At 41.9% G+C, this 13741-nt stretch overlaps 1 protein-coding gene and 1 non-coding gene across 5 annotated transcripts; one reads left to right on the top strand and one right to left on the bottom strand.

The window, feature by feature from the left end:
• Nucleotides 1–152: 152 nt before the first annotated feature.
• Nucleotides 153–7902, bottom strand: LOC136484303 (nodulin homeobox-like). 4 transcript variants are annotated; one of them, XM_066481546.1, is made up of 17 exons: nt 7772–7902; nt 6661–6786; nt 6427–6582; nt 6021–6104; nt 5792–5917; nt 4396–4611; nt 3802–3933; nt 3610–3705; nt 3332–3508; nt 2922–3210; nt 2718–2840; nt 2563–2632; nt 2318–2378; nt 1891–2001; nt 1337–1801; nt 1218–1252; nt 153–1100 (listed from the first exon to the last, which is right to left on the bottom strand). In XM_066481546.1, exons 2-17 carry the CDS (start codon nt 6784–6786, stop codon nt 569–571), a joined length of 2799 nt encoding a protein of 932 aa, XP_066337643.1. In that variant the 5' UTR covers nt 7772–7902; the 3' UTR covers nt 153–568. The 4 variants fall into 4 exon arrangements, with proteins under 4 accessions (XP_066337643.1, XP_066337644.1, XP_066337645.1 ...); XM_066481547.1 differs by having other exon boundaries at nt 3332–3499; XM_066481549.1 differs by lacking the exon at nt 1218–1252 and having other exon boundaries at nt 936–1100.
• A 228-nt stretch (nt 7903–8130) lies between these two features.
• On the top strand, nt 8131–8204 carry TRNAN-GUU (transfer RNA asparagine (anticodon GUU)). The gene has a single exon. It is a non-coding gene; the product is annotated as a tRNA-Asn (tRNA).
• Nucleotides 8205–13741: the final 5537 nt, after the last annotated feature.

Here is a 13741-nt window from a genome sequence, read left to right as displayed (position 1 = left end):
AGAAGTTCCCGCGCACGGCACGCGTTAAGGCGCCCAAGAATGCTTTTAATTGAAAACGCGCGGCACGCGCGTTAAGGCCGCGTCGCGACCACCTTCCTTCCATCTTCTTCCTCGGTTTTCCGATTAGTGTACCAATTCTTCTTCGTTCGATAAAATGTTTCAACTGATAACCAAAGCTGCTCTTGCTTGCAACAACAGCTTACTAGTATTTTGTTCACTGGGGTTCAATTGAGCACGCACCACCTCTACAGAATTTCCCTGCCAACGCGGTTCTTCGCGTTCTGGACATGAAAAATGCTGCATCGCCCCTCCACTGTTTTTCGCCTTGACTGAAGAAACAAAAGGTTCTACTCCAACAGTCAGCAGTGTCCGTAAAAAAAATAAAAAAAAGGTCTGCGCCAGATTCACACGTCTCGCTGCAGGTGGCAGTAACCGGTAGTAAAGTTAGTAACCACCACCACCTGCATTGCTTTCGTTGATGGATACATCACAGTTAACCACAGGCCCCTCTACTACTCATCTTGTGCCTCACAGTATACAACAACCTGACAAAAGAGTTTCTGCCTTGCTACACTGCAGGCGACAGCCTGACGACGTCCCAAGAGACCCTCATGATGCCACCATTCCTCGCCTCTGCCTCCTGGAACGTCCTCCCAGATGCCTGAGAAGGGTGTGGGAGCTCCCTCCACTTCTCGGTCCTGAGCTCAGTGACGTCGACCATGCAGACGCGGCTCTCCGCCGGGCTCTTCCCTGGCGTTTGGAAGACCTTGCCCCTGCCAACCTCCTTCCCATCGCTGTCAACTAGCGAGACGAGGCGGCCAGGCTCCAGTGAGAAGGATCTCGTGAATGGGCGGATCAGCATCGTGTTCGGGGATAACTCTGCCTGCGATGCTTGCTCATTGCTGTCCGGGCTCACCAGTCTGCCTTTGGATAGAGCGTTCATCACCCTCGCAGGGGGTAGATAGTTGTCCTCCCCAGCACTTTCGGAAGACTCGCCAAGATGGATAGTGGCTGGTGTAGATGGCTTATCAGCATTCTCCCCCTCAAATGGTCCTCTTTCTTTTGCAATGCGAGCAAGCTTAGCTTTCCGATTGTTCAACCTGGAATTTGCATGAGAAAACTGTTACAAATAGCTGTAGATGAAAAGCACAAAAATGGTATTATAAATTTGAAGAAAGAAACTTTAAAGGACAGCTAAAGAAGATTCACAGTTTTACCAGTTTTTAAGTTGTGATGCTGTGATCTCTGGGCCCTACAAAAGCACGGCCGTGTTTTTCATAAATGAGAATGCATTCAGTAATTTGACGTAAGAAGAGAATGCCCAAGTGAAAAATACCTGCACACTTAACTTCTCTGACCAACTCTGCAATAGAACAGCGTTCTTGTGCATCTCAGGCTCATCTACTAGAGCCTTCTCTAATTCATCTATTTGCTCATTATTCATAAGGGTCCGCTTCCTTCTCTTAGGTTGCCTCTCATCATACATACTACTCTCTCCTTTCTCATCCTCCTGGAGACCATTTTCTTTTGTGAGTTCTGGTGTTTTGAAATTATCCACACTGCTGGATGCCGGATCAAGATCCATTTTGCTGCGCTGGTGTCCAGTGCTAACACCGGAAGCGACAACCGAAGAGCCACCACTGACTGTTCTTGCAACGCCAAGATGGACTAGGTTTTGACCAACTGCATTCTGCAGGAAACCACCATTTCTAGAGGCAGTGTTCTTTGGAGTCCCGTCCTTATCATTTCCCTCTGGATTTATTGGGGGTATTGGTGTAGACACTTCCATGTTCTGCGCATCCTGTTGTCATCAGCTTCCGATTAGAATCCAATTCACTGTGGACCCAATCACCAGTGATGTTTCATTGACCCACTCATCTAAGTATTTACCTTTGGAAGGTTATTCATTTTGGAGTCCGGAGTGCTTGTCCGTGTTAGCAAGGGCTGCTGCACTGGGTGAATGTCCTCCGTGCTTTCTGGTGGAGTATCATTTTGTCCCACCTGAAACATTCCATAATGAGGCCATCCAACAATTGAACAGAGACTGAAAAAAGGATTTGAAGCAAACTGCTGCAAATGCAAACTGAACACCCAATGCAAGTATTCAAGCATCAACAGCCACACAAGTAAAGAGAGCTTAATGTTTTTTATGGCTAATAAAATTTGTACTGAGCAGATTATGTGCAAATTCCTCTATTTAGTGTGCACGCTCTGCAGTTGTGTTATTATGATAAAGATGAGATTTCTGTACCAACAAAATTAACACTTCAGTACCATTGATAGGTCATTATGATAACAATGAGTACAGAAAACAAACCTTTACTGCAACTTGCTCAACTTGTGATTTACACCAAGATTGTAGCTTATCAGAAAAATCACTGCCAAAAGGTAACCAAAAGCTTAGAAATATTATCAAGGCATTCAGAGCAGTAAATTATCAAGGAGTACACAATAAAGTATAATCAAAACCAATAAGTTCAGGCATGTAACCAAAAAAGTACTTAATCGTCATTTGGGAAAACCAGGATACAATATAAAATACAGTAAAATGGTTTTAAGCACCTTAATAACACCACGTCTTCCACATTTAACAAATTCGGAACCAATGTTTTAGCATAATCAGACAAAGATCCTACAAAACCCACAGAAGAGTTAGACATGCCACATAATGGATATATTAACCAACAGATAACTAGAAACAGCAAAACTAACTTTACCTAAGTTTCTACAGACTTTAGTGGCCTTGAAATCACTAGAAGCTGGCTCGTCTGCTGATAGTTTAGGACTCCCAGACACCAAGTATTTTTGAAAGTTCAGAAGGAAAAGATCCCTTTCTTGCTCTGTTGACAGAACAAACAGAACTTATTTTAAAGAATGTGTTGCGAATAATTAAAACTCATAACATGTAGGAATAGTCTAACCTTCACAAATGTTTGGAACAAAAATATGCAAATTTGCTATTATTTTCACTACACATGATGTTCTTGTCTGTGCATATGCCATTGAAGGCAGGCTAGGGCGAAAAGGGCATGAATAGTTAGCTTTAGCTTCAGTCAACACATTATCAGAAGCTAACAGTGCCACCTCAGATGCACCAAAAGGATCATAATCTAGGCTTGCATCTTCCTCAATTGCTGGTACGTTGACAGAGCACCAACTTGAAACAAATTCCTCATGAGGAGTTGCTAAAATCTGGGTTAAAAACGGGACCTGCAAATTTATGAACAAAAAGAAATTGAAGAATACATTATCCTGGCTTAAAAACACATCCAGTTGCTAAGGAAATGCAAGATATAATTGTTAACGCAAGTAGTTAAGCAAAAAATCTTACAGTGTTAGTCATAAAGGAAGATCTGAAGTTTGAATCATCGGAGAACACATCAACAAGACGCAATGCACTGATAAGCACAGATCCCATGGGGTAAATCTTACCCTTATCATGAGAATCAGAAGTTATGTTTTGTTTTCTTCCAAATGCAATCTTCAGCAAATTAAGAACCTGCAGTAACTGAGCAAAATCAAAATTTGGAGAAAGCGAATATTTTTTTAAGTAGCAGCAGATACAGAGGAATATATTCCTGGGCAGTGGTCAGCCCCAGTAGAACTGACCTTTAGAGCCAAGGTTTGCCCTAGCCGCCTGCTGTTTGGGTTAGTAGCAACTTCATCGAGGTAAGAGACACTTTCAGCCTCACAAAGTTGCAACAGCTGGGAAATTGAATATATCAACAATTTAATCAGTCACTTAATATAGGTTTGCACTACTACGCTCCAATTCTGGTAAATCATGTGCAGTTAACTTACAATAGAAAGTATATTTGCCTTGAGCCTGGAAATAGAAGCAACAAGATCGGTTGATTGTTTCAAACATTCAGGGACATCTAACTTCAGTATAGTGTGAGAAAGTGACAGTATGCCTCCATTTCTAGAGAGTTCCTGCATTAAGCGAGAAGTTCCTTAACATGCAAGCTTCCAAGAGCATTATATTTAATAACTGTGTAGTAGCCCATTAGAGATTTGGCCAAAAATATAACTTCACCCAAAACTAGTACATAAGGTTTCACACAGTATTCAATTTAATAAGGTTCCAAGCACAGAAAAGAGTAGAAGATGAACCATGTGAACTACAGTGGGGGAAATCATAGTCAACATGATAACTTCTATTTTTGATAATTTAATAAAGTTCCAAGCACAAGAAAGACTAGAAGTAAGATGAACCATGTGAACCAGAGGGAAATCATAGTCAACATGATAACTTCTATTTTTGTCATCAAATGGTATAGCACAACTACTAATCTCTTACAAAGTCAAAATGGAGAAGAAAAGGCAATCACTCCAAGTATTCTTTTTCCCCCTCAATAGCATAAAAAATTATATGCCTTTAAAGATAGGTGAGACCTTATTTTTTAAAATCCGATCTCGAAACAGCTTTTGCTGGCACAACAACAAGAGAAATTGCAGTGATGCTTCACACTGTTGGCAGATGAAGTGAGCACGACGAGATTCCAAAGAACCAACATGAAAGGAACCGGAGCCCATTGATGATAATCTGATATTTAACAGCCTCACAACTTCATGCAAACTATCAAAGGCCACATCCATAAAGATATCAACCTGATCATGAATCATTAAATGTTAGTATGCGCACCAATGATTGAATTATAAGTGTTCCTAAGCAGATACACATTGCTGAATAGCATATATATTGAAAGAATAGCATTATGAATCAGTATGTGCACAACGGGGTATCCAAAACAGAAACAAGTGCTCAGATAGAATTTTTCCAAACATACACGTATAAGAAACCCAAATCACAGGATAACAAAAAATATACACATGAAAAAACTTGAATCATAGCATCATATAACACACAGAACATAAACTGGGCAATAGTCAGCAAAACATTAGCATAAACTACGTCTCTTATAAGCATAGCCTTTGAGGCATTGGGGGCACGCCTGTACATCTAGGCAACAAGGTGTTACTGTGGTGCCCTGTGGCATTGGGGGCATGCCTAGACACCTAGGCGACACCTCAAAAATCATGCTTATATGACAGTAAGAACACCAAGGGATCTATTGTACTGATATAACCTAGATAAAAAAACTGAGTTTTAACAGCAATGTTAACGTGAAAATTAAGAAGGCATGTACGTATGTGTACAAAATTCAAGCAGCATAGCTCCAATGCAGAAAACTAGCCTCATGTCGACTGCAAGATTTTACAGCAAGTTTGGATTAATAATTGACATGGCAGCTTGCAGTGATTGCTATCAATGTTATCAAAATGTCTAACCGGTCCTAGTCGCCATTGCAGCGATCAGCCCGACAAATCGTGACTAATCACGAGTAATCATGACTAATCGTAGTGCATAACTGATCGCCATGGCACCGATCAGCCCGACAACTAATCGTGATTAGTCAGACGACTTGATAACATTGATTGCTATGTAATTCAAGCACAAAATGCCACACAACGATAGCTAAAATAACTCTGGAATAAAACATCAAGAGCAAGGTTAACACTCAAAATCATGCTACATGACTATATTTCATGGAGAGGATAAATCCAAGAATCAACCTTTGTTACAATGAGATTAGTGTGGAGAAGCTGTTAGCAAAGATGTAGTGAACGAAAATTAGCAGATAAGGAACCAAAATAAAAGCAAAGACAACATGGGGTCTTTTGCTTAAGAAATAAGGTAGATGGCAAAATTCATAAGTTATGTTTCAGATATAAAATTAACATATCACAAGAAATTGAAGAGTGATCCTATGATAATCCCACATGTTACCTTTGGATGTGCAAGCAGAATATGGACAAGTTCATGCCACTGGGAAGAGAAGTAACTTGTCAACAGATGAAGACTAGCTGCTACAAGTGACGCATGCACAAGCGGAGAAGCGCCGACATTATTCTCCTAATTTAAAAACAACAGCTGTTACCAGAATTAGTATCAGATGATAATTCAAAGTGGAGCACACATGAATGAATAAAAGCATTTTGGTTTAACCCATTGAAACCTTCTTCTGTTCAGCAAGAATAGAAAGTAGGAAGAATATCAGGTCCATGACTTGTTCGGATAATTTGACATCATCAAGAAGAACCTGCAAGGAAATATTGCTGTGAGCTAGGTGCCCATCATTTAGCTAAATTAAATCAACCAGAAGATCAAATCCAAATATTAAACAGATTGAGCTCGGTTGGACAAAGTCTATCAGTCTAATGACAACAAAGGAGCTTCATTACATTCCATAGGGCCTCAGAGTAAATAACTTGAATTATCCAAGCATCATATGCATGTGATGTGATTCACAGGCTAGCTTTTAACATGGAATATTAAAATCCTCAAACCATATCATAACCCATAAGAAACATAAGAATGGTTCCATATGTTAAACTTGTATATGAAATAGTAAAAGGAGTAACCTGTTCCAGTCTAGTATGGCGGGATGCTAGATCAGACAAACTATGCAAAAAGCGCATGCCACGAAGCACATAAGTCAAGTCCGGGCCTTGCCCAAGCTCCAAACATACAGCAAGGAGATGAAGAGGAAGTGAGGACACAAGTTTTTCCATGTCCACCTACAACAAAGAACAGGTGTCAGGGAATCGGGCATTGCAAGTTTGCAACATATGCAAACATTTTGTACATACAAGTACCTGCTTTGGACCTCCGTCTTCGGTCTTGGACTGCAAAACAAAGTTGTCTGACTCCTTCAGCATCTCCCCAAGTTCTTTAGAGGTTAACCCACTAAGCTCTTCAATGGCAGACACCATGTCTATCATCTGAACCGAAAACAACAGGGAAACTCTTGTGATCCAGCAAGACCATGGGAATCCTATGGTGAAAATCCTACTTATTCTGATCTTTTAGAAGTTAGAACAAATATTTCTATTTTGTACAGTAGTCAAGAAGTGGGAAAATAACATCCTGGCTTGCAGATGAATCGTTTGGCAGTTGGCACATCAGGCAATATGTATATACGATATTTGAAAATTATCTATTAGAACTGAGTCATTTCCTAGTGTATGTTGACGAAGCCCAGTTCAATAATAATATCTTTAAGGACCTATCTTTAATAGCATAGTGAAATTAACTTTTTTATCACTCAACATCCATACCCTATATATACAAAAAAATGGGGAGTTTTAACTACCTAGAAAAGAATTACAAGCTTGAATTCAGAGTTATATTGTATTAGGCAACAAGCATTTCCAAGGAAACTTGCATGAATAAGCTCTGCATGAGCAGTGCTGCTCAGCTAAATGAGAAATGCAGGAAATTTGCATGAACTGGTTGTCCACACTCAAATCACTTCCATCCAAAGGGTATGCATACCAGCCCAGAGGATTTGAAGAGTGGGGCCCATGGCAGACCCAGTGGCACACTGGCCAGTTCGTACTTCGTAGTGGATTAAATCATCATTAAATAAAAGACCTAAAAACTCCCAGTGATATATACGGTAATTTATACTGTACAATTTAACTCCTTTCATACGGTTCTTCGCATCTGTCCTTGTAGGAAATGGGGGGCGGCAGTGAATTCGTAAAGGTGATTCCAATATATACAAAAGAAAAGGCAAAAACAAATGAGAAACAAAGGTGCTCTTTTTAGCCCAAATCATACAGGGAACCCGTGAGCATCAAGCTACGAAATGTAGCAGCGCATCAAATCCATCTCAAAAAAAAAAAAAAAACCCCCGGGAAGCAAGCTGCAGCTAGCGGGTACGCGGGAGACCCGGGCCGCGGTGGGGGAGGAGAGGGAACTGACCTTCAGCCGGCGTAGCGACGGCGCAGCGGGGACCGAGGCGCGCGGATCTCCGTCCGTCCGCTCCGCACCAGCCCAGCAGGCGGCGGCGGCGGTGGATGGGGACGAGAGGGAGGGGGAGGAGGATTTGGCGGTCGGCGCGGCGACCTTCGCTCCGGCGGCGGGCGGGCGGGAGCGGCACGGCCGGCGTGGGGTGGGGACGGGACGGGGAGGGGAGGTGAGCACGAGGTGGGACTGAGCTCTCGTTTATTTTTTCTAGGGCTGGCTGCTGGCTGCTGGGTTAGAGAAGTGGACCGAGTTCATTTTCGCATCTGCTGGCGACATTGGATTTGATGAGCCGAGGAGAATGAAGGACATCAGTTGCTGGAATAGCTCAGTTGGTTAGAGCGTGTGGCTGTTAACCACAAGGTCGGAGGTTCAAGCCCTCCTTCTAGCGTAATGTTTTTCTTTTTCATTTTTCCCCCTATTTTAATCAGAATATTTTTTGAAATCCCTAAATCATGCATTAAATTTTTTTACTTTGCTCCTTCTTATCCTATTTTTCACTGTTTTGACATTGAAATGTCTTAGAGGGTGTTTAGTTGGGTGAATTTTGGATTTTGGGCTACTGTAGCATTTTCGTTTTTATTTGGCAATTAGTGTTCAATCATGGTCTAATTAGGCTCAAAACGTTCGTCTCGCGATTTCCAACCAAACTGTGCAATTAGTTTTTATTTTCGCCTACATTTAATGCTCCATGCACGTATCGTAAGATTCGATGTGATGGGTACTGTAGCACTTTTTTGGAATTTGGCCTGGCAACTAAACACGGGCTTAACCAAAAGAAATCTCTAAATCATGCACTAAATTGTTTTTATCAAAATAATTTTAACTCATCGAATAACAATTAAAATATATTCATTAGATGCTCTTCGTTACAATAGAAGAGCTTAGCATTGAGATAACTTTATCAGAATAGTTGTTGCTACTTTTAGAATAGAAAAATAGAACTCCCCAAATCACCCCCCCTATAGCGTGTAATGTTTTTGGTATTTTTCCACATGCTTTTTTATTTTAGCACTGACACTTCTTTACCCGTATATTTTTTTCTCCTTGTTGCAATACAGAAATAGAACCCTCAACTCATGCTTGCATTTTTCATTGCATATTTCTTTTCGAAAGAGAAAGTCCACTATTTTTTTTCTAATTACCATATCGTCATTCCAAAAGGAGTTGCCATGATGCAATACGCAGATGACACGGTTTTATGTCTAAAGCATGATTTGGAAAATGCAAGGAATCTTAAATTGTTATTTTATTTGTTTTCTGACAAAGGTATGAGATGATATTTGATTTCAGGATCAATTTTCACAAAAGTGAAGTTCTTGCTATCAATAGAGATAAGGAGATATGTAAAGCGTATGCTGAATTATTTAATTGGCAAATAAGTCATTTGCCTATCAAGTAGTTGGGTGTGCCTAATTTGGAAAATGCGAAGAATCTTGAGTTATTATTATTTTATTTGTATGAGTTGATGTCCGAATTCAAGATCAATTTTAACAGAATGAACTTCTTGCTATCAATGGTGATCGAGACATGTAGAGCCTATACTACATTATTTAATTGTCAGACAAGTCGCTTCCCTATTAAAGCAGAATCATTCAAGTATAAACATAATTATTTTCCAATCTTTTTTGGCTCATGGAAAATAATGGGGTCCTAATCAATGATAATGTGATTAACTAAAAATGGGTTGGTGGTTTATCTTTGTTACTTTTGTGATCACTGACTGACAGGATGAGACCATAATTCATACGTATGTTCTTTAAATGTCATGTTGCCCAAGTGGTTTAGGCTGTTGTAGCTATCTGTTTTCTAATAACATTCCTAGGAATCTAACTCAATCCTCGGCATGTGTAAAGAAGTGGTTGCCAAACGGAAAGAAAAATCCATACATTTGGGATTGCTGCCCTATGTTACGTTGGGCAATTTGGAAGACATGTAATAAAGCATGCTTTGAAGAAAAATATTAAGAAGACTTTTGAAATTGTCTATTTCACTTGTGCACTAATGCATATATTGGTGCAAGATTAAGGATACATACTACAGGGGGGAGTAGATGTGTCGGTGTTTCGAACCACCGACTAGTAAATTTGTGTTTGCGCGACTCGGATGGTGTGTTCGGAGGACACAAGGGTTTATCCTGGTTCGGGCGGAATGTCCCTACGTCCAGTTTGAGGCTGCTCGTGTTACCGGCACTTGTTTATAGTAAGGGTTACAAACGGACGAGAGAGGGAGAAGGTCCCAAGTCTTTGATGGAAGAATCGAATGGAGTTGAGCACTTAAGCCGCTTTGCCGTGCCTTTCGTGGGGCGTCCTGCCTCCCTTTTTATAGATGAAGGAGAAGGCGCAGGTTACACGAGAGAAAGAGAAAGAGAGAGAGAAAAGCAAGGAGGAAGAAGGCCTCCGGGGTCACGGCGTCCTTCGTCTCCTTTACGCGGGTCCCATCGGTCCTATAGATGATGACGAGGACGGCTCTGCGTCGTGACCCTGTTCATCACTGGCACTATATGCAGGCATCGTCAGCCGGTCGTGGAGCCCCATTCCGTCCCGGCGGGCGGCATGGTTAGCAGATACCCACGTCAAAAGTCGTACGGGGATTAGGTAGCATAGCACCGGCATGCCCGACACTGTTGGCGACATGAGTCCTCAGGTATGGTCCGTTGTGGCCGCGGGTCATGTCAAGACACGCCTACTCCCATTCTGGTGTCAGAAGTTTGACCCTAGGTTCGTACTCTTAGACCCGTAGTGGTTGGGGCAGTACGGACCCCCATCAAGCGAGGCAGAATCCCCCTTCGAGGGGTCTGGCGAGGCGAAGTCTGTGCCCGAGGGGTCGGGCGAGACGAAGCACGCACCCTCGGGATCGGGCGAGACAGAGCACGTGAAAGGTCGGCTAGAGGGGGGGGTGAATAGCCTATTTAAAAATCTACAAATCAACTAGAGCAATTTGATTAGTATAATAAATAGCGAAATGCAAACTTGCTCTAGCACTACAAGGGTTGGAATTATAGTTGCTATGATCACTAAACACACAATTTGCTATTTCACTACTCACTTAGAGCTCTTACACTTGCTATACTAAAGAGCTCCACTAGATGAACTTAAACTACAAAGCAAGCTCTCAAATTTAGTTACACTAAAGAGCTTGCTACAACTAGTTTGCAAGAATATAAATAAGTGAGTAGGGTGATTATACCGTCGTGTAGAGGAGTGAACCAATCACAAGATGAATACTAAATCAATCACCGGGAGAATACCAAAGGGCAAGAGACAACTAATTTTTCTCCCGAGGTTCACGTGCTTGCCGGCACGCTAGTCCCCGTTGTGTCGACCAACACTTGGTGGTTCGGCGGCTAAGAGGTGTTGCACAAACCTCGTCCACACAATTGGACACCGCAAGAACCTACCCACAAGTGAGGTAACTCAATGAAACGAGCAATCCAATAGAGTTACCTTTCGGCGCTCCGCTGGGGAAGGCACAAGACCCCTCACAATCACCACGATCGGAGCCGGAGACAATTACCAACCTACGATCAACGATCCCCGCTGCTCCAAGCCGTCTAGGTGGCGGCAACCACCAAGAGTAACAAGTGAATCCCGCAGCGAAACATGAATATCAAGTGTCACTAGATGCAATCACTCAAACAATGCACTTGGATTCTCTCCCAATCTCACAAAGATGATGGATCAATGATGGAGATGAGTGGGAGGGCTTTGGCTAAGCTCACAAGGTTGCTATATCAATGCAAATGGCCAAGAGAATGAGCTTGAGCCGGCCATGGGGCTTAAATAGAAGCCCCCATGAAATAGAGTCATTGGGCTACTCACTGCACTGAACATGGGGCGACCAGACGCTTCGGTCATATCGACCGGACGTAGGACTCCAACGTCCAGTTGTGCGAGGCACGCCACGTGTCCCCTCTCTTCAAATACTAAGTGCCCGATCCCAACGGTTAAATGATGACCCAGACGCGCTGCTGCGAAGTGACCGGACGCTGGACCTCAGCGTCCGTTCATTTCCAGTAAGCATCCAGAAGCGAGAAATCACGACCAGACGTGTCCGGTCATGCTCAATTGGACTCACCCAGTGTCTAGTCACACAACGTCTCCTCTGTGTGCTGCCACGTCAGCAGGACCGGATGCGCCCCGTCAGCGTCCGGTCAAAGACCGATTCCAGCGTCTTCACACTTCCACTGACCGGACGCACTGGTCCTACCGAGACCAGCGTCCGGTCACTTACAGTGGCCTCCGTCTTTTCTGCAAAGAGCGCCGGTGGCACCATCGGACTGTCCGCACTCTATGGGCAGACACTTTGTCGGTGAAGTTCCTAACCCTTGCTCAAATGTGCCAACCACCAAGTGTATCACCTTTGTGCACATGTGTTAGCATATTTTCACAAATGTTTTCAAGGGTGTTAGCGCTCCACTAGATCCTAAATGCACATGCGATGAGTTAGAGCATCTAGTGGCACTTTGATAACCGCATTTCAATACGAGTTTCACCCCTCTTAATAGTACGGCTATCGATCCTAAATGTGATCACACTCACTAAGTATCTCGATCACTCAAACAAAATAGCTCCTACTATTTATACCTTTGCCTTGAGCCTTTTATTTTTCTCTTTCTTCTTTTCCAAGTTCAAGCATTTGATCATCACCATGCCATCACTATCATCATGATCTTCACCATTGTTTCATCACTTGGAGTAGTGCTACCTATCTCATTATCACTTTGATAAACTAGGTTAGCACTTAGGGTTTTATCAATTCACCAAAACCAAACTAGAGCTTTCAATCTCCCCCTTTTTGGTAATTGATGGCAACCCTTACACAAATATATGAATTGAAATTTAATTGAATCCATGTTGCTTGCCCAAGCATATTTACCATGTGTAAAAGAATATGGACAAGTTTCATAAACTCCAAATGGTAGCAATTGCTCCCCCTACATATGTGCTAAGAGTTTGGATTGTAGCTTGCACATATGCTTAGATAGGAAATATAGGAGACAATTTCTACTAAATGATGCTAAGGTATAAGAGACGGACCTTTGAAGCGTGATACCAATCGGAGTGCACCAATATACCATCCTTAGCACCATTAGTAACTAGACATACACAAAAACTAGAATACCCCATGAGATCAACATTACAAGCAAGGGTCTAGTTTCCATAGAATGAACATAAGTCTAGTTACTTTAGCCTATGCATGCTAGTTTTTCATTTCATCATTCAAGCATATAACTAGCATACACCACACAAGCATGGATATTGAAATTTAGAACTTGTGCTATGTAAGTAAATATATGAAATGCACATTCAAATGCAACATACAAGGTTTATGAGCTTGCTCCCCCTACTTGTGTGCATTTTTTATTATCCCCTTACAATGTCATTTCATTTGTTTTCATTTGTTTGCTCCTCTTATCTTACTATCTTTATGAATTTCTCTCCCCTTTGTCAACAATTAGCATAAAAGGTAAGCTCAAATTATAGATAAGTTGGGGTGAAATTATAGATAGGTGAGCTCAAATTATATATAATGGGGGGGTGCATCAACACATATTGGAGAAGTCAAGTATGTTCAATTTATTCCTTAACTTGCAAAACCTCTTCTTATCAAGTGGCTTGGTGAAGATATCGGCAAGTTGATCTTCGGTGCCAACACTCTCAATGCAAATATCCCCTTTTTGTTGGTGATCTCTTATAAAATGATGGCGGACATCAATATGCTTTGTTCTTGAATGTTGAACCGGGTTGTTGGTGAGCTTTACAACACTTTCATTGTCACATAGCAATTGCACTTGCTTGAATTTGATTCCAAAATCACTCAAACTAGCCTTCATCCAAAGTAATTGAGCACAACAACTACCAGCCGAAATGTACTCCGCTTCGGCAGTTGAAAGTGCTACACTATTTTGCTTCTTTGATGACCAAG

This window comes from Miscanthus floridulus, chromosome 9, assembly GCF_019320115.1.
Source record: "Miscanthus floridulus cultivar M001 chromosome 9, ASM1932011v1, whole genome shotgun sequence".
NCBI classification, from domain to species: domain Eukaryota; kingdom Viridiplantae; phylum Streptophyta; class Magnoliopsida; order Poales; family Poaceae; genus Miscanthus; species Miscanthus floridulus.
This window is presented reverse-complemented; position numbering and strand designations above follow the sequence as displayed.